Source organism: Bombyx mori, chromosome 25 (genome assembly GCF_030269925.1).
Source record: "Bombyx mori chromosome 25, ASM3026992v2".
NCBI classification, from domain to species: Eukaryota; Metazoa; Arthropoda; class Insecta; order Lepidoptera; family Bombycidae; genus Bombyx; species Bombyx mori.
Window position 1 is genome coordinate 3,514,797 of NC_085131.1, and position 25,520 is coordinate 3,540,316.

The 25,520-nt window shown below is 35.9% G+C and overlaps 2 protein-coding genes, 1 long non-coding RNA gene and 1 other non-coding gene across 5 annotated transcripts in view; 2 read left to right on the forward strand and 2 right to left on the reverse strand.

The window, feature by feature from the left end:
• Window positions 1-13,442, reverse strand: part of LOC101740215 (adenylosuccinate synthetase) — a 32,962-nt gene extending 19,520 nt beyond the window's left edge. Inside the window, exons 1-2 of the mRNA XM_038020418.2 lie at window positions 13,141-13,442; window positions 5,947-6,049 (exon numbers count right to left, since the gene is read on the reverse strand). Coding sequence (XP_037876346.1) covers window positions 5,947-6,049; window positions 13,141-13,326 — 289 coding nt within the window. The 5' untranslated portion in view covers window positions 13,327-13,442. The remainder of the gene's footprint in view (window positions 1-5,946; window positions 6,050-13,140) is intronic.
• On the forward strand, window positions 3,843-4,914 carry LOC134201386 (uncharacterized). The gene is made up of 2 exons (XR_009976653.1): window positions 3,843-4,382; window positions 4,679-4,914. It is a non-coding gene; the product is annotated as an uncharacterized LOC134201386 (long non-coding RNA).
• Window positions 10,215-24,141, forward strand: LOC101739439 (piggyBac transposable element-derived protein 4). 2 transcript variants are annotated; one of them, XM_062676052.1, is made up of 9 exons: window positions 10,215-10,937; window positions 11,378-11,510; window positions 17,999-18,091; window positions 18,940-19,044; window positions 19,117-19,194; window positions 19,416-19,472; window positions 19,850-19,888; window positions 19,983-20,050; window positions 20,391-24,141. In XM_062676052.1, the coding sequence occupies exons 2-9, from the start codon at window positions 11,461-11,463 to the stop codon at window positions 22,133-22,135; spliced, it is 2,235 nt and encodes a 744-aa protein (XP_062532036.1). In that variant the 5' UTR covers window positions 10,215-10,937; window positions 11,378-11,460; the 3' UTR covers window positions 22,136-24,141. The 2 variants fall into 2 exon arrangements, with proteins under 2 accessions (XP_062532036.1, XP_004923418.1); XM_004923361.5 differs by lacking the exons at window positions 10,215-10,937; window positions 11,378-11,510 and adding an exon at window positions 16,877-17,054.
• On the reverse strand, window positions 21,286-21,385 carry Mir2824 (microRNA mir-2824). The gene has a single exon (NR_107418.1). It is a non-coding gene; the product is annotated as a microRNA mir-2824 (primary transcript).
• Window positions 24,142-25,520: the final 1,379 nt, after the last annotated feature.

Below are 25,520 nucleotides of genomic sequence, written 5' to 3' on the forward strand. Positions count from 1 at the left end.
CACCCACCTTGAGATATAAGTTCTAAGGTCTCAAGTATAGTTACAACGGCTGCCCCACCCTTCAAATCGAAACTCATTACTGCTTCACGGCAGAAACAGGCAGGGTGGTGGTACGCACCCGCGCGGACTCACAAGAGGTCCTACCAGCAGTAATTACGAAAATTATAATTTTGCGGGTTCGATTTTTATAACACGATGTTATTCCTTCACCGTGGAAGTCAATCGTGAATATTTGTTGAGTACGTATTTAATTAGAAAAATTGGTACCCGCCTGCGGGATTCAAACACCGGTGCATCGCTTCAACACGAATGCACCGGACGTCTTATCCTTTAGGCCACGACTTCACGACTACTCTTTAAGCCCGAAAAAATTGTATAGTACAAAGTATTCGTACATTGAAATTATCGTTATTAACTCTACGTTTCGTACAACAAAACCCACATTAAGTTACGTAAGCTTTTGGCAGAAACTCAAGGATAAGCCGTTAACGTTATCGGTCAGAAACAATTCGCGTTTACGTAAATTATTATCAAATTTCTTTCGTTTTAGAAAACATTTCGTTATAAACACAGTCTGTAACAAAATGCATGTGACTATAGAGAGATGTATGGAAATGCTAGTGCAAGGTAGAGGGAGAAGAGGTCGACCGAAGAAGACATTAATGGAGTGTGTGAATGACGATTTTTTTTTATTGTCCTTGAGCACACGGCTTACCTAATGGTGAGTGGTTACCGTCGCCCCTGGACTTCAACAATGCCAGGGGCAAAGCCAAGCCGCTGCCTACCACTTAATACTCTCCACAAGCCTCGTTTGAAGAAGGACATGTCATAGCGCTCGGGAAACACCGTGGAGGGGAGCTCATTCCATAGCCGGATCTCTGGAAACGTACTGTGGATGACCGCAGTGGCAGTATGATAATAGGATGAACTCTATTCTGGTGGCGGGCGGTGCGATGGTAAAAACGAGATTTTTTTTTTTTTATTGCTCTTGTAGGCAGACGAGCATACGGCCCACCTGATGGTGAGTGGTTACCGTCGCCCATGGACTTCAGCAATGCCAGGGGCAGAGCCAAGCCGCTGCCTACCGCTATCATCTCGAACAATTCCTCAGAGCACTCCCCATGGAACATATGGTACAAAACACAGAGGGAACCGAAGTCCTTCCGCAGACCCAGAGGTTCCAAACGATCCGTGAGAATGGGATTATCGACAATCCGAACGGCCCTCTTCTGTATATAGTCAAATGGATAAAGCTGGTATTTGGGAGCCCCGGCCCAGAGATGAGAGCAGTACTCCACGCTCGATATGAGAGAGAGAGAAGCGAGTGTTGAAATGACGGCTGATAGAAGAGAATGGAAGAGAAAAATTTGCTCTGCCGACCCCACCAACTGGGATAAGGTGGAGAAAAGGAAGAAAACAGTCTGTAACAAAAATTCTGCTGCTCTGTAATCGGAGGGTTTACCGAAATTCGCAGACGTAACTACGTCGAAAACATCCTCTTCGTTCCAATGTTGTTTATTCCGATAAAATATATCTTTATTTTAAAATGCCAATTTCCTCAAAGAAACACGTTTTTTTATAATAATTAATTTTATCAATTTATAACGATGGTTAATTCTTGTTCATTGTTCATTACAGTCTCACAAATAAAACAATAATTATATAGATTAACAAGGTTTTTAAACAAATATGGATTACCGTAAATATTCATAATCTATAACTATTCTTATTCGCCATGTTGGCATTGTCAATCATTATATACATATACATAGGTTTGACCACGACGTTTTAAAAAATAGAATAATAATTACTTTGTGTCATGATAATAGCCGAGATTATGAAATAACAAAGGTTTTGTTTTCGTATGTAAGACTACTTCACATTGCAATTCAATTTCAATTTATACTAGTGTTTGCTTAGTAATCGAACAACTAATCATATCGCGTTATTAATTTTCCCTAGCATTGTGTAATTCTCATTCTGAAGAAAAACAAAACTGACAGCTGTCATTTATTTTTATTCTTAACACGTTTAAAGCACGGTATTACTCGCAGCTATTAAACAAAAAAATATCGGCTGACAAGCAGCAGTGAGAATGTTGTAACTCCCTATTTATATTATTCAGATGTTACATTCGATCAATTTAGAATGGTGGCGATTAAGAAATACAAACTTATATTTTTTTAATGAATAATGAAGTTTGAAAATTATTATCGTTCTATTGTCAAAGACTATAACTTCTATAATCACAGAATATCCCCAGGGCTACACTATAGATTAATAATATTAAAGACAAACAAAATTAATCTATTCTCAAATTGACCACAGACTTTAGTAATAAACAAAAGAATATATTTATATGCTTGTGTGTGTGTCAAATACAAGGTAGTGTGTTTTTTTTTAATTGATTTAATGTAACTTTAATGCATAATTTAAAAAAAAAATTAGGATTCTGCACTCCTCAATATTCTCTTATAAGTGTGGGAAATTTCCGACCCCTCTGTCTGCGCAAATTTTCGTAAAAAGGGGTAAGTACAAAGTTTTTGATTCACGTATTCATATTGATTATATATTAACAATAATTTTCTTTAACAATCCATCAAAAAATTTTAAATCTTAAATTGAGATCCCAAGAAAAAGGAAACATAAACAAACTATAATAGACGCGGGCGTTTAAAAAATATTTTTATAATAAACAATTCCGACCATTTCATTATGATGTCAAATACTATATAGACGCGGGCGTTTAAAAAATATTTTTATAATAAACAATTCCGACCATTTTCATTATGATGTCAAATACTATATAATAGGCGGCTCGTTTTTAATTCGATTTTTCAGTACAAATCAAACATTACAGTATCAAATTACTGGACTAAGGGAATACCACAATTATCAGTTTGAGATAATTCCGTATCATTATTTTAAAAATGAGTATTTTATTGATAATCGCATAGTATAATAATTAATTAAAAATATAATTTTAACAACGCAGTAATTAAGATTTACGTAATTTATCTTTGAAATAATCAGCAGAACAAGGACATTTAATGTTAGATAAATTAGGTAAATTATAAAAAATCAGAAGAATCACGTAAGTAACCACTTAAACCAGCTGAGCTGTGAGCTCGTTAACTCTTCTACATCAATAAAAAAAATTTGGAGCAAACATTTTTTTTTTCAAAAACATTCATCTGATTTTAAACATAATTACTCATTTAATAATCTGTTTTAGTAAGTTACTTGATTTCTTTATCAATTGTATTAAATAGAGGTGGTCCCATTTTCCAAACGCCGGACCGCTTTTAATAGAACTATCGGCGCGGGCCCAAAATATTACCTAACCCTACCAGAATTGTTGGAAGTATATAAATTGTAGACAGCGACTTGGCTGTGCCCCTGGCATTGTTGACGTTCATGAGCGTCGGTAACCACTTACCATCAAATGGACCGTATGCTCGCCTGCCTACAAAGACAATAAGCAAAACGGGTTCCAGTATTAATTTTTTTTCTTCATTTTTCGCAATGGTACACATTATTATAACATTTTCACGGTTTATTAGAGGTCATGTTAAACTGTGAAAGTGTTTTTAATCAATTACGTAGAAAAGGGCGTTTAAAATTGTCTTGTAAGTCTATTATTATGATCGATAGTTTATTTCATAACATAGGTGGTAGGTGACTGATTGTGTTGAATGTTAGCGCATTGTTAGATTATCTTGAAAAAAAAAAAGAAATTAAAACCAACATGAAGTCAAAGAAACAAACCTGTTCCGGAAACTACACAACGCTGTTGCTGCGCGTGACGTCATTTGGGGCCAAAATTAACAACGACTTAAACTAAACAATGGTATACATTTATTAACTAATCGCCACAGATGACATCATGCATTGTGAATGGTATATTGGTTAATGAATAGATTTCATTTAGAGACGCCGAATACAAAGCGTTAAATATTTTTCATGTAAATAGCAATAGAACATTTTTTTTTATTTAATTACTAGCTGACCCGGCAGACAGACAGAGTAGTGCCTCAATCGATAACTAAAAGACCTAAACTTTTGTATAAAATAAACTTAAAACAAACAAAAGGAATTCGTCCGACGCCGGGGTATTTTTATTTAATTCCGAGCATTTTCATATTTATCTACCTTTTAAACCTTCTCTGGACTTCTTCGATCAACAATAGTAACTAGATTTCGGGTCGGCGCAAAAATCCGTCTCGTTAAATAACAGCGCACTTGAAATGTGAGCTCTTATTTTGTTTAGTTCACTCCAGACACAGCCAATGTCAACCCGTCTCACAATGCCGCAGTGTGTATTCAAAAATTGCAAAAAATGCCCGAAAAAGCAATTTAACGGTCGGAGTATCTTACTTTCGGTAAGTACATGAAATATACGTTATATTTTAAGCTTTATACTAATAAATAATATTAAATTTTAAACAAAATTACCGATTTTTAACCACCGCTACAAATGTTGGCCAAGGCTCGCCAACACTTGGACAATTTTTTTGTTTAACAGAAAAGTAAATGCATGGAGTAGATTTGTGTTGTAATAATTTTTATAAATTTGTTAGCAGTACTTCAAAATTGGTTAGTTAAAATTGGTTAATTCTGCTTTTGTGTCTGTTTGTTGGATTCTCATTGGATACTTAGCTTTCCTTTTTTATTTTAGCTTTCCTAACAATCACGTGTGCAGAATGGATCTCGATTGTCGCCAGAGAAAGAAGAGATTACTTTTATAAGCCAGCTAAGAACTCCACTCATTGACACTGGGCATCTTTGCCTTCCGTGTTCATGGCTACTGAAACGTGGCCGAAGCATTGTAATAAAAATATCGCGCTTAAAACCGTTTAAACGTTGTTTTATCATATGTACTAGTCGCGAAAACATAAAAATATACTATAAAAATATCTATTACACAAAACGTAACGCTAATAAAATAATAAGTAATGTATAGATACCAACAAACATAAATCCTCAAAACATAAAAAGTAAACAACTAAACAACTTTTTCACTGGTGGTAGGACCTCTTGGGAGTCCGCACGGGTAGGTACCACCACCCCGCCTATTTCCGCCGTGAAGCAGTAATGCGTTTCGGTTCGAAGGGTGGGGTAGCCGTTGTAACTATACTGAGATTTTAGAACTTATATCTCGAGGTGAGTGGCGCATTTACGTTGTAGATGTCTATGGGCTCCAGTAACCACTTAACACCAGGTGGGCTGTGAGCTCGTCCATTCATATAAGCAATAAAAAAAAAAACTTACTTTTATTCATATAATAAATTATTTTAGTGTTCAACGCGACTCCGTTACCTCCTGTAGTAAATAGAAATTGAAATTTCAAGAAGCAAAAATAAATAAAACAAAACGATGTTAGTTCTCAAAGCTATAACGGGAAAAATTACTTTATTTGTTGGCACATAAGGTTCATTTAACATTAAAGGTTGTTGAACATGTGCCTTTTCGTTTGTAAGTGACAGGAGTAATTTATTGCTTTGTGACGAATGATCGTAAGTATTAGATAATGTTTTGGAGATTTAGAACTTTATTACTAGGTGGCATAGTTGTAATTAGTTTGAACTTAAAACTGTTTCAAAACTTTTTTCTCCGTTTGTTCTAAACCAACGTAGCTATATATGTGTGTATTCACGCGGACAGTTTTTGCTTCGATTTTGTACGTGTCCCTTTATCTAGTTACTATTGTTGATCGAAGCTGGACTTCCACAAATAATTCAAGACCAAAATTTGCCAAATCCGTTCAGCCGTTCTCGAGTTTTAGCGAGACTAACGAACAGCAATTCATTTTAATATATATATAGAGATTAGCTTCTCTATCTGGTTACTTGGTTATACTACAAACAAAATAAAGTAATCACTTATTCAGACGGAAACTGAGCGGAATTATAAAAAAAAAACAGTTTAAACAACATTAAATCTTACCTATGACAGACGTGCACTTCTGGTTGATGATGCCACTTGGCAACAGATGGAAGTCAAATTCTTTGCCGTCAACTACCACTGTGTGTCCAGCGTTGTTCCCGCCCTGTAGATAAGAAGTAAAAATCACTACATAGTATAAAACAAAGTCCCTTTCTCTGTCCCTATATCCCTATGTATGCTTAAATCTTTAAAACTACGTAACAGATTTTGATGCGGTTTTTTTTAATAGATAGAGTGATTGAAGAGGAAGGTTTATATGTATAATAACATCCATTAAATAGTGGAGAAATCAATAATAAAATACAGTTTCCGAAGCGAAGGGAGGGCGGGTCGCTAGTTAACTATAAGAATCAAAGTATAAGAGAATAGATGTATAATTATACTGGGATTTTAAACATGCTTTTATTAGCTTGGTACGTAATGTTTGTTTTTTATCTAATGGAATCTTTGAACATAATTTTTACCTACTTCAAATCGTCCGATCGACCTGAAAATTTGCAGACGCATCAAGGAAAGATCAAAATTCAATTTGTTCAACTATCCTAACCCGTATCAACAGCATAAAAAAGGTAGGTTTTTATATTTATAATTAATTTTTAAATTAGCTTTTGTCTTTCGTTCTTTTTGTTAAGACGCATTAATCTCCATAATGTTTCGCAATTGAGTTAAGTTGACTAACAAACAGGTCACTGGTGTGTAAAATGACAATTCACTATCAACATCCACGATTCAAAATTAATAATCGCATTTGTCATCATCTTCTGTCACCAGTTTCACAATAACTACTAAAATTAATAATTTGTTGAAATTTTTAACAGAAATCTCCAAACGCTTGAAGGAGGCTACACATGATGCTAAAGCTGGCTGGTACACATGATGCTAAGGCTGGCTGGTATTTTGCACAGAGAGTGAGTCTGGCTGTCCAACGAGGCAACGTAGCCAGTATCTTGGGAACTGTGCCTCCTTCAAGCGCATTGGAAGATCTGTTCTACTGTGTGGGTTAAGTTATGTTAAATTATTTTGATTTGACTTTTTTTTAATAATAAAAAAAACATATAAAATTGGACTAAAAAAAAAAAAAAATATTGAAACTTTTTTTTGAAGTGAAACTTCCTTATCGGCGTTGGAAAAAAATTTACCGTCACATTTTTCGGTTACGCGTCACATTTTTCCGTTACGCGCCATCTTTTAATTAACGGCTGTATGTTCTGAAGTATGGATGCGCATTTGAGAAACCGACCTCATGTCTCAAGGTGGGTCACGGAATACATTTTGTAATTGCAATAATCCCAGGTAACCCACTTAATATCACGTGGACCGTGCTATTATTGTTATTACGTAAAATAATAGGAAGAAAAGTACCAGGGTATTATGATATCAAAGAGATGTATTATTATAACTTTACTCTGACGTACAGCCTTCTTTATTAATTAACGGCTGTATGTTCTGAAGTATGGATTCCGATTTGAGAAATTGACCTCATGTCTCCAGGTGGATTACGGAAATCATTTTGTAATTCCAATAATCTCAGGGAGCCCACTTAATAATATCACGTGGACCGTGCTATTTATTACTGTTATTACGTAAAATAATAGGAAGAAAAGTACCAGGGTATTATGATAGCAAAGAGATTTATTAATAATTAACGGCGGTATGTTCTGAAGCATGGTTTCGGATTTGAGAAATCGACCTCATGTCTCAAGGTGGGTCAAACTTCACGAACCTCAGGAACCCCATTTAACACCACGTGGACCGTGCTATTATTATTAATTTATAGGAAGAAAAGTACCAGGGTATTATGATATCAAAGAGATGTATTATTAAAATGCTGTAATAATCTTAGTAGCAAAAAGGTAAAGTGAAATAATTGTATTATTTGTATTCATGTCTATGATAATAAAATCCTTTTGTTTAAACTTTATCTAATTTAACTTTATTTAACCAATTTCTAGAAAGTTGCATGTAGATCATTTTTCGAAAAATAAGGCCATAAACAAGTTTCACTTCTTACGTGTGTACACTAGTACACGCACACATTTTTTAAGTTTCTTTACATGTTAAGTACTTATTTGGAACTTTAGTGATAAGTTTGTAACGCTAGGAGTAGAATATATCTGACGAAAGCCTGAACTGTTCCAATGACATTTTCAAAGAAGGCTTGTACAGCTCGAAATTTCGATTAACGGCAGAAATTCACGGCGGGGTGGTGGTACCTATCCGTGTCGACTCACAAGATGTCCTACCACCAGTAATTACGCAAATTATAATTTTGCTGGTTTCATTTTTATTACACAATGTTATTCCTTCACCGTGGAAGTCAATGTGAACATTTCTTAAGCACGTATTTCATTAGAAAAATTGGTACCCGCCTGCGGGATTCGAACACCGATGCATCTCTAGATACGAATGGACCGGACTTCTTATCCTTTAGGCCACGAAGACTTCATTTTCATTTACATTACCCTTTAAGATAAGCATTAGTCTTTTAGATGTTTGGAATGTCTTCATTGAATGTAAATATTTATACGATGTCAATTGCACCAGGAAATTCCAGCGTTGAGAATGACGGATGTGTCAGATAGTCTTTTTTTGTTGAGATTTTGTAACCCAATACTTGTTATATATTATATAATAATAATATTCTTGTTTCATGAAAGTCTTTTATTTTCTTTTGCACACTTCAATATTCCTTACTAGCGGAATACTCGAAGGTTAAAATTCTTATATTCGAGTCCTGCTTCCGGGCATGTGAGCCACAGACACAGCCCACTGAGTTTCTTGCCGGATCTTCTCAGCGGGTCGCGTTTCCGATCCGGTGCTAGATTCTGCGAAGCACTGCTCTTACTAGGGTTTGTGTTAGCAACGTCGTCAGGTTTGAGCTCCGTGAGCTCACCTACTAACTCGATGAATCTAGATAACCCCTCGAGGTTACTACAATAGGTAGAAAAAAAACAAAACGGACGTATGTTTCCTTATTACAGTCTGTTCATTTAGAAAAATAAATATTACTTAAATTTTGGATCGGTGGACGAGCTCACGACCCAGCTGTTGTTTAGTGGTTGCCGGAGCCTATAGATATCGCCAACGTAAGTCCCGCCACTCTCCTTGAGACATGACTGCGATCATCAAATCTTCACTTGAATTCCATCGTTCAATCATTTGACCAAAAAGTAGATAATCGAAAGCCCCATAGTCAAGTTTATGCTCCAGCAAATTTAGAACTAGCTCGCACCAAAGGCTTTGTACTTCAGAGCCATTAGGAACCATTTTTCGTCACTTCTAAGCCACAAACCATCACATTCACTTCAAACATATTAATATGATTAATATCCCAATACGTACTCGTATTGAAATATTGACCAAGGTCTCTCCTCTCTCTTCCTAGCTATTCATCCCACATGATGGTGGGTCAGTTTTCCTTATTTTTCTTCTCCACTTCGCTGTCTTCGATGTCATCGTCAATAACATTCCATTCCCTCCTATCCTTTAGCGCTACATCTTTCTACCTTGTCTTGGGTCTACCGCGAGGTCGAGCTGCCGTCCCAAATTTCCGCCACCTTTTTACGTAACCATATAATAATATACGAGTATACTGAGGTCATATTTGGTAAATTAGAAAATAAAACGGACAATTATTTTCAATTCAGAGTTTAATTCGAATAGTCAACGTCGATAGACATTCATGCAACCTTAATTGTAATATTACGAAATAAATAGAAAACGTTTCGTTGCACAAATAAAGCAAAAGATCGAAAGAAATCGCCTTGACAACAAAAGGTACAAAGGCAATAAAAAATAAATAAATAAAAAAGTTTGTCTATCACAATTAATGGAGATGCAAATTAATGCATAATCTAATTGCAGGTTTTTTTTTCTTCATTATCTTATATGAATACGATCAAGAGGAAAATCTTCTTTTTCTGATCGGTCTCTTCATCGTTGAAGTTAGTGTCTAGTTATTTTTTATTATTATTATTATTTAGTTATCTAGTCTAGTTATTACTGGTGGTAGGACCTCTTGAGAGTTCGCGCGGGTGGGTACCACTACCCTGCCTATTTCTGCCGTGAAGCAGTAATGCGTTTCGGTTTGAAGGGTGGGGCAGCCGTTGTAACTATACTTGAGACCTTAGAACTTGTATCTCAAGGTGGGTGGCGCATTTACGTTGTGGATGTCTATGGGCTCCAGTAACCACTTAACACCAGGTGGGCTGTGAGCTCGTCCAGACATCTAAGCAATAAAAGTTTCAAATATTGACCACCCGATGCACTATACATACTTCCCCACGTCTTCCTGTCTTTATAGCCTCGGTTATTGGCATGCCGGTGAGCGTCTGTAATGGACCAACTACCATCAATTTCTCTAATAGGAAAATAGAGAACACGAAAATACTGTTTTTTCTTTGTGATTGAGTAAGCATTTAGAAATAATTGTAACTTATTCCCAAATTAACAGAGTATGAACTCTGATTATATAAGAGACTGTAATTATGTTCTCAAATAATTTCTCCATACCATTTAGATAAACTAGACAGTATAGTGAAAGATAGTGAAAAACATCTGAGTCAATAACTATAGTGTAACAATCCTTGAGTCCAATGTAGATTCTCATAAATATTGATTTCACACAATGAAACCATGTCAGTATCAATTTTCACTGGTTCAGAAAAGAACGTGTTTTAAATATTTTTAATTGAAATTGAGATTGTGTGAAAATTTACACACATACAGTCACATACAGCTGCGTCCAGGACCCATCTAATGTGAAGCAACTGCCACCACCATGCTCCCCAAAATCTGCTGTTGCTAACCTGACCTTTTCCACAGATTGAAACGAGTGATTGCAGAAAGAGGAAGTGGTACTAAAACAGTTCTGTGCTCACAGCACCTCACCAGTACCCCCTATAGTAGATAATATCAACCAGGACAGAATGTAAGAAACCCAGTACCCTGAACCATGACAATTTCGAGGACTAACTGACTCTGCTAGTCAAGTAAGTGCATTTGATGTTTAAGATGCATTTTTTGTCTGTTCTTAATTCTACATATATTTTTAAATATATATCATCAGCCTCAGATTTCCGGAAGATAGGAAACCTAGTTAGAGGCCTGATGACCATGTGTTAGTTGCCTCTAATTATGCATTTTAAGTTTAACTATAAGTAAAAAGGCTGTGTTTATATACCCATAACCACGAAAAGGTTTGTTAATATATAAGTTAAAGTTTTTGCATAACAATCCGAAAACAAAATTGAAAACAGTGGATTTATCTCAATGTATGTGCACATACATTATCATTTCAGACACTAAAAACAGTCTTATCTATCATACAATTTTACAATTTACCTATTTCCTTGTTGTTTACTGATAACAGTTTTGAACTATATTTCGTTAGTTATAGTAGTAGCAAGTAAAATACTTTGGCAAATTGTAGTTTCCACACAAGGACATTAAGGCACTGATAGATTTCTTGGAGCAACTAGGGTGAAAGAGCAAAATCCCTGCAGTTTAGCAGAAATGGTGCACAGTCATCAAACTACACAGACCAGCCCACAATCAAATATCAAGTAAGGATTTGAGCATCCTAAAACTTTTGTCTTGATAATAACAAGAATTTATCATGTTACTAGTAAGCCTATGATAACAGAGTTCATCAACCTGTTTCAGTTAATTCAAGCTTTGTGCCAGTCCACTATAATTTTTAACCACTTATTTACAATTATGAAAAAACCAAAAAACAAATACATACAATACAATACAAACAGTCATATCCCACATCTAACTCATTTCGGAAGTAATGCAATCCGATCTGAAGGGCAGGGTAGCCATTGCCCTTTACAACCAAGACTTATAAAGCTTATGTATCAAAGGTGGGTGGCACTATTTACATTGGTGTTGTCTATGAGCTTCATTAACCGGGTAAGCCATGAGCTCAATGAATAGTCAAAGCAAATTTTAAAAATCTAAAAAAATTAGTGCCGATTATTTCTGACCTGTGGTGTTTATGTTTTCATAAAGTAAACTATTTTTGTATGTACATATTGAAATATCAAAGGGTGAAAGGCTGTTTGGTTTAAGTGACATTTATCTTTGTAACTAAAGATCGTTTTATTTGGTATTATTATCAACAATTCAATATTGAATTTTAATTAAGTTTACCCCTTTCAAATAGCTAAAGAAGTTTTTTACTATGATATTTTTTCCAAATTTTCTCAATATAAATCAATATAAATGTTTTCTAGAACCATTTTTTATGAAATATTCCCCTTTTTTATCATTATTATATTCTCCTCAATGTTTCAAATAGTGTAGTTCACATTTGTTTGTTATAGACCTAGATAGGAAAAATATTGAGAATTTCTCATACCAATTATTATTATAAAAACATTTTGTCAGAACAGTAACAAAAAGTTTGATGCTACGACTCTTCATTGTTTTTCTATCCCTATTACATTCCTGGTTTATAATGGTGATGATGTATTTCGAGATTTATTTATTTATTTAACAAATGAAATTAAAACTAATCGAGTAAATTTTAGGAATTATTTTTTTATTAATTTGTTTTAGTAATAGATAACACAGCTTTGAAATAAAAAAATATTTGGAAAAAATCCGAGCCCACACCCTAGGAATAAAACAATGTTTGTTTTTATCTACTATTTTCAGTAATAAAAATCATTCAAGAGCCTTGGCAAAATTCCACGATGCCTTACTTCAATAACTACGTTATTTCTACGCTTCGAAATTATAACATTTTAAAGTCACATGACTAGATAAACTGACTACAAAAATAATAGTTACATAATTTTCCGAGCTGGTAATCCGGGGCTATTCCAGTTCACACAACATTGAACGCAATCAGAACATTTCCCATTTCCCGCGAAGAGTTGGCAGGCAAATGTTTTTCGCGCGAAGAAAAACAATGTCTCCGCAATCCATGTTTTCAAACAAACCCTGGCACGTTGCCAAATATAAATAGTTACGATTAAAACTGTTAAGGACGCTTTATGAAACGTTTCTTATTACAAAGATAATTATAGAAAAAAACTTCCGAAATTCACAAAGATATTATAACCTCAAATTTTTTACTAATTAGTGCTTTTGGCATTTTGATTTCCGATTTAGCGACATGAAATATAACAATTTATACATGCATAAACTATGTTAACACACAGTTATTAATTGAAATAAAATTACCTGACAACGGCAAACAATGTCGGAATCCACCGCAAGTAAATCTACAACTTTTCCTTTGCCCTCATCGCCCCACTGAGCACCCAAAACAACAGTTACTTTGTTTTCCATTTTGGTTTTCTTTGATGGGCACGAACGCGACAATTCACCGTTAATTTCTGTATTAATCGAATTCACTGTTGTAACCATAATTTAAGAGTAGAACCGGAAGTTTAGAGGCTCACGCAAGTTTTTCCCGTACTTTCAGCTGTCTTCCATCGATTTCCATCTGCAACTAACGGTGCTACCAATTATATTTTTCCTTTATACTGCTATATCATACATACCAGGTTTAAAACTACCAAATCTACTATCATACGATTCTTTTGACAGTTGTTATAATTTATTTAGCGTAATGATTCGGCTTTAAATATAAATATAAAATTCATAGCTTATACGCCACGATGTAAATTCCATTAAAACTAAGCCTGTTTTTAAAGGTTTTTTCTTTTTGCTAGATGGAATTTTTAGGGGTTTTTAAACTATATCAATCTATAAAAAAAAAATATGAACATAAATTTTTAGGGGAGTTTTCAGTAATTTTAGAATTTAATGTCTTTTTAAGTTATGTTTAAGAGTAAATATTTTTTGAATCTAGCAGCACTGGTGCTAGGAAATTACATATTATGCCGGCCACTGACATGCGCGCAAATATTCGTACATTGTACGAATGTTTGCGCGCATGTGAAGGGCCGTCAAACATTCATTCGCAAACCTAGCGGCTGTGCAAATGGGTTCGCATACTCAATTTGCGAACCCGTTTGCGCTTCCTCCTACACTTGTTTACGAATGTCTCACGAATTTCTCCTCCTTTTTTAATTCGTCAATAGAACATTGAAGAGAAAAAGAGTTTTTAATTCTTTCCCAGACATCATTAACAGCCATGCTGTTTTTATGGGATTTCTTTTGATGAAGATACGCTACACAGTAGTCGTTACGAACTATGAAAATGGCGTATAGTATACGTCCGTTACCTTCGCAATCGTCGGCGCAACTGGGCAAGCGAATGTGTGGGAGACTACGCGAAGATTCGAGGTTTGCGCGCTTTGATGTATGTTAAAAAACCGACACAGCTTGGAAAACCACGAATGCAGCGAAAACTTTGCATAATCATTCGCAAATGTCGTCCTACACTTGTGGGTTTGCGTATTCGTGCGCATGTGAGTGACCGGTGTTAGAATAGAACGAACATAGACTGACATAATATAATTGATTCTAATGTAAAGGATTAAGATATATGTCTATGGATTAAGATCACAAATTAAACACACTATTTTGATTAAATTGTGTTGAGAATACATTGCTTAAAACGGAAATTTTTTCTGGTATATTTGGTTTTTTGATTTCGATAATGAAAAACTCTGCTTAATAGTTTTTCTTTTTAGTAAAAATCGGTGATTCCATTACAACCGAACGCGGATTGACAATATTTATAGGACCTATGTCATTACCACTTTTTTGTGGTAGAATTTGTTAAAAATAGTCTTCTTGTAACCAGTGTTGTCACACAGTTATAATACATTGTAGATTTAGACAAATAGAACAATAATCGTAGGATTGTTAGCCTGTATCATAACATACTTCTTCTTGCTTTTAGCATTTTTGAAGTTGATGCAACTTCTAAAAAAGGTCCGGTCCGAATAATTAAAGAAAAATTTAAAGAGAATTTACATACTAATATCATTTGTCATAATCTTTTATATCTATTCGTGTTTTGATTGAGTAATTTAAATAAAAATAGCCAAGTCACATAATCAACTATTATAGTCAAACATTTTACTTTTGCCTGCGTGTTGACCGTCCATGCCACGGACGGCGCGTCGTCCGGATTTCAGACTTTTAACAGATAATTATAAAATTATAGTTTACTCTTTCTAATACTCCATGACTGTAACCAATGAATTTACTTTCTCTTTCACACAATATTTACGACAAAATAGCTGAAGGGGGCAGTGTTGCCACCTTGGTGGTTTTCCCACCAGGACTGGTGATTTTTCGAGGCGTTTAGTGGTATTTTTTCATTCTATAGCGCATTTATTATTTTTAGTGGTTTTTGGCGGTTTTTCAATAAGGAATCTGGCAAGATACTTTTGATAGGGAATCTCCTGATATCCCGAAATTTCATGATAATGTTTTCAGCTTAGGTACTCTATAACCGGGGAATTCCTAGGGGAGGTCGTTTGTTAATGAATGTTTTGTTTTTACTTTGTCCCATTCTAATGCGGGTATCGAAAGAGTATTTAGTGTAATGAATATTGTAAAAAGTAAACTGCGGAACAGGATGGCTGGTCCACTTTTAAATACTATTATTTTTATGCGATGTCATAGCACTAATAACGGTCTAAACACAAAATATTCTTACAAAACCACAAGACTACAGCTATCAACACCTTTAGCGTCGACGGTAGCATCTACGAGTAAGAATGATGATAAAGTTGTAGATGATTTTTACTAGAATTTTTTTAGACTACATTTTAATTTACACACATTACTCTTCTAATTCTTATTCTTCTCTTATTTTAGTCTTCTGATTAAAAAATAAACATATTAATTTGGTTTTATTTTACTGCCAATAGAATATTAGGAGCCAGTTTTACAGTTTCCAGATGAGCTTCCGTAGTATAAAGCTAACGAATCATTCATTCAAAACTGTCTTTTAACCAATCGTAGATGCCTTATTACGGAACTAGTGCAACTGGCACTAAACATAATCGACTTAGGATTTCTTTAGTCTGATTCAAGTTCAAAAACTTAGCGGAAGTTGGTTTTTTTTTATTAACAACATTTCCGAAATCTGGCGAAATTTTTCTCTTGACCTAGCGCCATAACAAAATCTAAGGTGGCAACACTGGAAGGGGGCTGTGTGAACTAGCGATGTGAACCGATTACAATTTCTGGCTCCGGTTTATTACCGGTTTTTTTCTCAAAAAACTGGTTTTTTTTGGTATTTTTAGGTTTTTTCCATAAAGGCTGAATAATCACTAAATAAAACAAATTTACGTGCAAACGAAGAGTTTTCTTCATAAAATTAATTGGGTGAGCATATTTTATATAGGCTTTTAATGATCATATTTATATTATCCAATAATAAAAAGCATTTTAATTCTTTTTAATGAAATTTGAGGCAAGAAGCATATTTGGTCCACTGCGTCATCCAGAAGCCTGCTCCTTCTGGATGTTAGCACGTACCCTGACGTCGAAAACATACGTTCGGAAGGCACAGAAGTTGCTGGGACTGATAGGTATTTAAATGCTATTTTGTTTAAAGACCTTAAATAAGTATTGCTCATCCAAAAAGTGCCAGCAATTTCGGTATGATTTCCTGTGGCGGCTTCAGTCTCAATATACAATCGCACTATATTCACTGCAGCCGCCGTGGTGTTCGGAATATCCAGTTTTCGCGAAAGCAAAAAATCCAGAATACCAGCCTTTTTAAAATCGTTTGTGGTTTCTTCTGGCTGACATCGGAACAGCGGAATAAAGCGAGAGTTGAAATTTTTTTAAGAAGATTCCCCAGTTCGCGACGCACCATCTCTTTTGCAGACAACATGTGCTCTGGTTGGCGAAAGCCATTTCTGAGTGTTGGGTGCAGATTTTTTTTAGGTAGCTTGTATATTTGACCTGGTAGCACTGGTGTGAACTGAGAATGCAACGCGTAATTAAAAACCGGTATTCTTAAATAAAAACCGGTGTTTATCGGTATGTATAAAAACCGGTTTTTCTCCGGTTTTCTTCGAACCGGTTTACATCCCTAGTGTGAACACTGTGAACTGTGAATCATTGTGAAATACGATTTCAGTTTGGACGCACGTACACGTATTTAAACAGTAACGAAAATCAAAGTGTGGTGATTTTTTTTAATTGTTAATAATGGAATCGTGAGTATTTATTCATTATATTTTACTAACATGAAGTGAATGTTATTTGCATTTTATGACAAAAAAACATCTTTGAAGTAACGCCTCGTCATTTTTTGAACCTAACGGTCATCTTTAGTTGGTCGTTTTTAATAGAAAAATTAATAAAATCCAAACGATTTTTTGTAATGAGATCAATATTATAATGAACTTAATTAAAAGTATTACAAAGGACGTGTATTTTAGTCGCAAATGTAAAAATTTCGACTTCAAAGATGTGAACACACATAGGCGTCCATACTACGTACTCATAACACGCCGGGTTTTATGTAAAAAAATAACAGAAGCTCAATTATTAAAGATACGGCAATAAAGTTAATCATTTTTTTGTATTTTTTGAAGTGAAACTTCCTTATCGGCGTTGGAAAAAAATTTACCGTCACATTTTTCGGTTACGCGTCACTTTTTTCCGTTACGCGCCATCTGTTTTGTATTCATGTCTATGATAATAAAATCCTTTTGTTTAAACTTTATCTAATTTAACTTTTTTGTATTCATGTCTATGATAATAAAATCCTTTTGTTTAAACTTTATCTAATTTAACTTTATTTAACCAATTTCTAGAAAGTTGCATGTAGATCATTTTTCGAAAAATAAGGCCATAAACAAGTTTCACTTACGTGTGTACACTAGTACACGCACACATTTTTTTTATTTAGTATTTGATTTTCTTACATTTTGTACTAGTGATTGTGTCGTGGCGTGCAACCTCTGACAGGACGACATAGACAGACTAAGACAGATAATTGAAAATAATTCGAAAAGAAATGGCACGAGGGCGTACGTGACCAGCGGCACGGCAGTACATTTTTTGACTTCGAAAAAGACGAAAAAGAACGAATTGACCGTTCTCTTCGACCGTTCAGATTGGATTCTTTGCATTTTCATACTTTTTTTATTTCCAGTCAACGTGCTGCAGCAGGTCGAGGCAGAAGTGGTCGTGCTGGCGGTCAACGTGTTCGTGGTCATCACCAAGCCCGACCTTCGGCCTCTGAATCGTAATTACCTCTTATAACTAAAACCTAAATTAAGATATATTTTTATTTACTTTGTTTTGTTTGTTTTATTGCATTGATGGGTAAACAAGCTCACGGCCCACCTGATGTTAAGTGGTTACTGGAGCCCAGATACATTTACAACTTTTTTTGTTTGTTTGTTTTATTGCATTGATTGGTGAACAAGCTCACGGCCCACCTGATATGAAGTGGTTACTGGAGCCCAGATACATTGACAACTTTTTTTGTTTGTTTGTTTTATTGCATTGATGGGTGAACGAGCTCACGGCCCACCTGATGCTAAGTGGTTACTGGAGCCCAGATACATTGACAACTTTTTTGTTTGTTTTATTGCATTGATGGGTGAACGAGCTCACGGCCCACCTGATGTTAAGTGGTTACTGGAGCCCAGATACATTGACAACTTTTTGTTTGTTTGTTTTATTGCATTGATGGGTGAACGAGCTCACGGCCCACCTGATGCTAAGTGGTTACTGGAGCCCAGATACATTGACAACTTTTTTTGTTTGTTTTATTGCATTGATGGGTGAACAAGCTCACGGCCCACCTGATGTTCAGTGGTTACTGGAGCCCAGATACATTGACAACTTTTTTTGTTTGTTTGTTTTATTGCATTGATGGGTGAACGAGCTCACGGCCCACCTGATGTTAAGTGGTTACTGGAGCCCAGATACATTTACAACTTTTTTTGTTTGTTTGTTTTATTGCATTGATGGGTGAACGAGCTCACGGCCCACCTGATGTTAAGTGGTTACTGTAGCCCAGATACATTTACAACTTTTTACACAAGCTCATTTGATTATTTTTTTTAATGCCAATACGCATTTCAGACTCGTCACTATGCCAATCGAGGCGTTGCCGGCGGGTCGAGCGATGGAGACGCCGATGCACCCGAAGAGGGTAAGGGTGCTCGAGCCCGTAGTGGAAAACCCTAGGTGTGTATTCTGGTACTTTTCAATATATTTAGGTTTTTTAACAGCAAAACAGTATCCTAGCTTTGTTTTCAGATCAGAAATGTGGGGATCCAACGCTTCGTCCCCAGCCAGGAGGGACCAGGAGACGCCTCCGGTGCCATCACCTGCCCTGTAACTATATTATTCAATAATGTAACCTATTTTATAAACAAATAAAGAAAAAAATATTTGAGAAACAAAATTTTTGAGCCATTAAATTTATATTAAATTTTTATTCAATATTTATTGCTTAGTTCGAAATCAAAGAAAAACTTGAATTTTGAGATAGGTGGCCTTACTTGATTTTTTTATTTTATTTTGTACTCATTTCTTAAATCAAATCATTTTTGTAGATACGTAGAATGTGGGCCTAGCAGCGGGGCAAGCACGCCGACCACCGAGCGGCCTGCGTAAGTACCTATACATTTATTACACATCACATAAACATATTTTTATGCGTTAATATTTGTTATATATGAGTCTTTTATTACCATAGGTGGCAATCTGTGCATTTGGACAAAAAAAATTTATTGATATGTCAATACAGATTGATTTGAATATAATCGTCTCCTTCAAAGAATACGGTTCAAAACCTGCACTAAATAAAGGTTAATAGTTAACCTGTTATTTATCTAAGATGTCGTTCCGAAGAGTTTTGTGACTACCAATGGAATACAAAGTCAATAATTCGTTTTTCTTATTTACCAATCATTGTCCAAAAGTCAGATTGCCGGATTTGATAATAGTCGACTCATATATGTTATTAAATATCTGTTTTATTTTTCAGAAGTCTGAGTCACGTCTCAAAGGAAGCTCGGCGTGAATTGTAAGTTCATCTCTGTATACTACCAATATAGAATATAAAATAACCATAAAAAATAATTACTACCATTGATTTAAATATTCTTTCTATTTTGTAGAATCCCTTCGTCCTCTTCGTCCACTCGACCTCTTCGCGACGAAGAGATTTTGACATTGCTCAATTACGGTAAGTGATATCAACCTTTTTTTATTTTTTTATTGCATGGGTGGATTTTTATAGGTGGACGAGCTCACAGGCCACCTGGTATTAAGTGGTTACTGGAACCCATAGACATCCACAACGTAAATGCGCCACTCACCTTGAGATATAAGTTCTAAGGTCTCAAGTATAGTTACAGCGGCTGCCCCACCCTTCAAACCGAAACGCATTACTGCTTCACGGCAGAAATAGTCGGCGTGGTGGTACCCACTCGCGCAGACTCGCAAGAGATCCTACCACCAGTAACCTTTTTATCAATAATCGCGAAAGTAAAATACCTATTACAATCGAAACTTTTTCCTTTCAGGCAGCGAAGAAGAGTCGGAGGAAGAGGAGGACGAAGAGACTATGCAGCGGCTGACGGTGCCGCACTCGACCAGGATGTGGTTAGACGAAGAGGATGAGGAAGTTGAAAGAGGTGAAGAGAGGATCCCTCCTCTCCCGAGAGATAACATTAATATAGAGCAACCTCCTCAACCTCTTCGTCTATCCACATCCACCTCACCGACGGCTCTTTCGCCCTCTGTGGCGCTAGGGCCAACTAATAAATTTATGTTTGAATGGAGAACGGCGCCAATGCCTGCAATCGAACCTGATTTAAGGCGAGAACCGTTCTCCCAAATTAGTGGTCCAAAGGTTTCTTTCGCGACTCCGTATGATGCATTCATTGCCATATGGGATCGTGAAATAATGGAATCGATAGTCGAGGAAACCAACATTTACGCACAGCAGCTGGCAACGGTCATGCTGGAGACTGGGACGATCCGCCCTCATAGCTGGATTACTCGATGGCAAGATACGGATGTAAACGAACTTTACACGTATTTTGCTATCATTCTGGCTATGGGGGTGTTCATCAAAAGCTGCCTGACCGAGTATTGGTGCACGGCACAAGACGTATTTTATACACCAGGCTTCTCCGCCCAAATGTCGTATGACCGTTTCCGGCTGCTGTCAAGGTGCCTACACTTTTCTAATAACACTGCTTGTGATCTTGCAATGTTGACACGACGCCAGGTCATGCTGTACAAAATACAACCGTTAATAGACCACTTAAATAAAAAATTTGCGGAACTTTACAATTTGGGTCAAAATTTAGCAGTGGATGAAAGTTTGACGATGTGGAAAGGCTGGCTTGATATAAACCAGTTCATTCCACAAAAGGCAGCGACAGTTGGGATCAAAACTTATGAAGTTTGTGAATCGCAGAGTGGTTACCTGTGGCGGTTTGAAGTTCACGCTGGCCATGACATCTCGGCTTCACAGGACGATCCAATTTCTGGCACAGTACCAGCTCTCGTGCTCAGACTTTTAAATGGTCTTGAGCATAAAGGGCACACAATATGGATGGATAATTTTTATAACTCTCCAGCGCTAGCCCGAGAACTTAAGACACGCGGCTTTGACTGTGTGGGCACACTGCGGACTAACCGACAATTTGTGCCGTACGAAGTGACGTCCCTTACAAAAAGGGATATGACAGTCGGTCAAGTGATGGGATGCACCTCGGGAGATGTGGATATTTTGGTGTGGAAAGATAAAGGCCGGGTGGCATTTATTTCCACATACCATGGTCTTGCATCTGTTACGTTTGAGGAAAGACTGAAGCCGACTGTCGCGTACGATTATAATATTTGTATGGGCGGAGTAGACCGCAAGGACCAGCAGCTTGCAGTGTATCCCATAGAAAGAAGAAGGACAAAAGTTTGGTACAAGAGATTCTTTAGAAGGCTCTTGAACGCTAGTGTCTTGAACTCGCACATACTACACCAAAATCAGTCATTCTCACACCGGAAATTCCGGACGGTGTTAATCACTGAACTATTGAGTGCACACCGTACACAACCACCTAGCACACTCACCCCAACACATGTACATTGCCCGGCGCAGTATGGCCTGACCAAGAGCGGTAAATCAGACCGCCTTAGGCGCCAGTGTGCCGTCTGCTCCAGGCGGACTCACACATATTGCAAGGCCTGCAACGTGGCAATGTGCATTTTCACTTGCTACGAGACATACCACACTACACATCGACACTTTACCGGTCATTGACACTTATTTTTATACACACACGCGCATGCACACATACAGGGTATATAGGCAGTAGTGTTAAAGATATTTCTATTGCCCTTGTAGCCAGACGAGCATACCTGATGGTGAGTGGTTACCGTAAAAAGTTAAGCTGGGCATACTAGATGGTAAGTGGTTACCGTAAAATTTGTTATCGTTACCATCCATATTGTTGCACAGTACTAAAGAAAAAGCTGCATGTGTTGTACACTTTTTTTTTGCTATCTGACAGCCCTTTCACACATGGTCTCCGTTTTACTGATCCGTTTTGTCGTATACTTTTTTTTTCATCGATGGAGCATGAAGTTGTATGAGCGACTTTACATAGCCGCTCATATGAGCTCATATCAACTACCAGTTGACATGGGCCTTCTGTTCCCCCGCCATCTATTTTAATTTAAAATTAATTATTAAAAAAGAACTATGTTATCGCTTAAAAATAGTCGTGCTCGAAAACGCGCTATCTCTGTGTTCAGCGTATCATCATTCTGCATCGTAGTTGAATACTAAGAAACAAAATACTTCAATGTGAAGCATAATTCATACTAAGCTTAAAAACATAACACTTGCTTGAGGTACAATGAATGGTTTTGTGATAACGGAGCCGCGCGGCGCAGTTGTAAAAAATGACGTGGCACTTAGGGTGAGCGTCAAGAGCCCGTTCGGGCAAGCCAGCGACAGTATTCGGTAAGCAGTAAAAAAAAAAGGTCCGGTAAATTATGACATTCTGTTTTTTTGTCAATTTTTTGTTGTATCTGCTAAAACGGGTACCGTATACACGGAGACTATGTGTGAACGGATTGTTAGGGCCAGCGTCGTGTCAACAATGCAATTCGCAATTGTTCATTAGAGGTGGCACATAAATTAAGTACGCAACTGGATTATTATGGGTGTTGGTTTATTTATGGTTATTTTATTTATAAGCGATCTTTTAACTGTGTGGTATCTAGGTACGATTATTTGCAAGTTACCTAGTTGTTATTAATTATTATTATTATTATTTTTTCATCACGATAACATAAAAAAAAAGTTTATTTGACCTATCAATCAAAAAGGTTCGAAAAAAAAACAAATCATAATGTTTACTTTTTATTTTGAATAAGTCAATAAATTCGAAAAAAAGAACACAAATCATAATGTTTAATAAACACATATATGCTTAATTAGCACCCGTGAGCGCACTTGTTATTTTTTCACTATTTTTAAGATTTTTTATTTGTTTTTTCTTCCAGACATGTGGCTTTTTTCCTTGGAATGAATGCCCGGTTTCATGTAAATCTTGAATAATTAATTATTATACTACTTGCAAACATATATTTTGCAAAATCTTAGTTTTTACGAGACACTGTTTTTTGCACTAATTTTGAGTGTCATATTTGAGACGTTCATACTTCGATCAATTATTGATCGAAGCGTTCATACTTAAAATCTGTAAAATAACTGTGGTGTCGTTGCTTAAAATCGCTTGGCGATACGCTTAAGCAAACCTCACGTCTACATTGCGCATGCGTAAGGGTGAGTCCGATATATTAGTATTCATTAAGATATTCATAATACAGCTTGTATTCGTGTATCTAATCCGTCGAATTCTGATATGCTAATATTCCGTATTCACTCTATTCATAATATTAGCCAACTCACATCGGTCGGGTTGTATCTATCACTCGAAAATATACTGGCATACGCCGTACGTGTCTCGCGGATATCTGTCTATCACATTCATAACAATACTGCATGCGCTAAGAGTAAGTGAGATAAACTACATGTTTACATATTGAGCAATGAAAATAAGTACTTAACATTATGAGTTTAAGGACTATTTTTTAATTCAACTTTTTACATGTCAAAGATGCTAGTGGGAATTTTTCAGAATTTTAAATGTATTACTTTTTAATGTTTGAACCTTCATTTCTTGATTCAACTAAAGATTCTACTCAAGGCAAAATAGTGTATTTTTATATTTATTGGAATAAAATCGGTGAGCTTTATTTTTATTATTTTTATTTTATTTTCTGTTTCCTTTAAATTAGTCGGTTTTAAAACGATGATTTGAAAAATGAAAGTAGGTACGGCAATTGACATTGTTTACCAATTTCATAAATTAATTTTTTTTTACATAAAATGTAATACTGCCACAATTAAATTAAGTGTTTTTTTTTATCTTCTAAGGACTTTTCAAAATTTAAATAAAAGTTTGATTTTTGAATCGAAATGACTTTCTAACGGTTCGTGGATTATAATATTATAACTGTTGTGTACCCACTAGCCACCTCAGTACCATGTGAGAGGATTTTTTCAAAATCTGGTAAACTCATTTCTGACCGACGTAACAGGCTTTCGGTAGAAAAAGTAAAAAAGCTGATGTTTTTATGCACCAATAAGAAATAAATAAGTAATATTACTAACTTGTTGTTTATATTAATGTACAATGTTGACCAAATTCTGATTTAATAATAATCATTTTAATGTACATAATATTACTTGTAAAATATTTAGTATGAAGTCAAATTCCTAGATACTATTTATATTTTTAACTAGCTGACCCGGCAGACTTCGTAGTGCCTCAATCGATAAATAAAAGACCTAAGCTTTTGTATAAAATAAACTTAAAACAAGCAAAAGGAATCTGAAATAAGAGAAAACCTTTACTGAATATAAGGTTTTAATAAGCTAAAATTAACAGTAAAATTTGCTTTGATTACATTATATACATTGACAAATAACGAATAAAACAGATTGACAATGACGTCAACTTATGGCTGATAATTTCAACTAAGAAGTTTACATCATTCTCCCGCACTATTTTAAAATATAATCTTTCAAAAATCCTGGCGTTTTATGGACGCGACCAGATCTACGAAGTGTTGGCTCCGGCGGTGGTGATGATGGTAATTCTGTCTCTAGCTCTCTGCTATTATCAAGTACCACAGGTCCCGTTTCATTAGATGAAGGAATCTCCAAGTTTTGGTCTTCTGTTTCCGGAAGTGGTTCTGCGACGTTATGATAATCAATAGTGTGTTCATTATCTATTCGCAGATCTACCCTTTCTGAACCCAATGGTGCTAGATGACGATTCGACACTGTTTTTTCTCGGCCATCTGGAAGCCGAATGTATGAAAAGTCAGGATTGCTGTGTATCAATTCAACCTCTTCTACTAATGGCTGATACTTATTTGTACGATTAAATTTCTTCATCAAGACTTGTCCAGAATTTGTAAGCCACGATGGAACAGAAGTGCCGTTAGTAGATCTTCGAGGGTGTCTAAACATTCTTTCATGTGGAGTGCAATTTATGGTTGTACAAAGTAATGATCGAATTGAATGTAAGGCTTGTGGTAATACTTGTTCCCAATTTTCTACCGAAAGA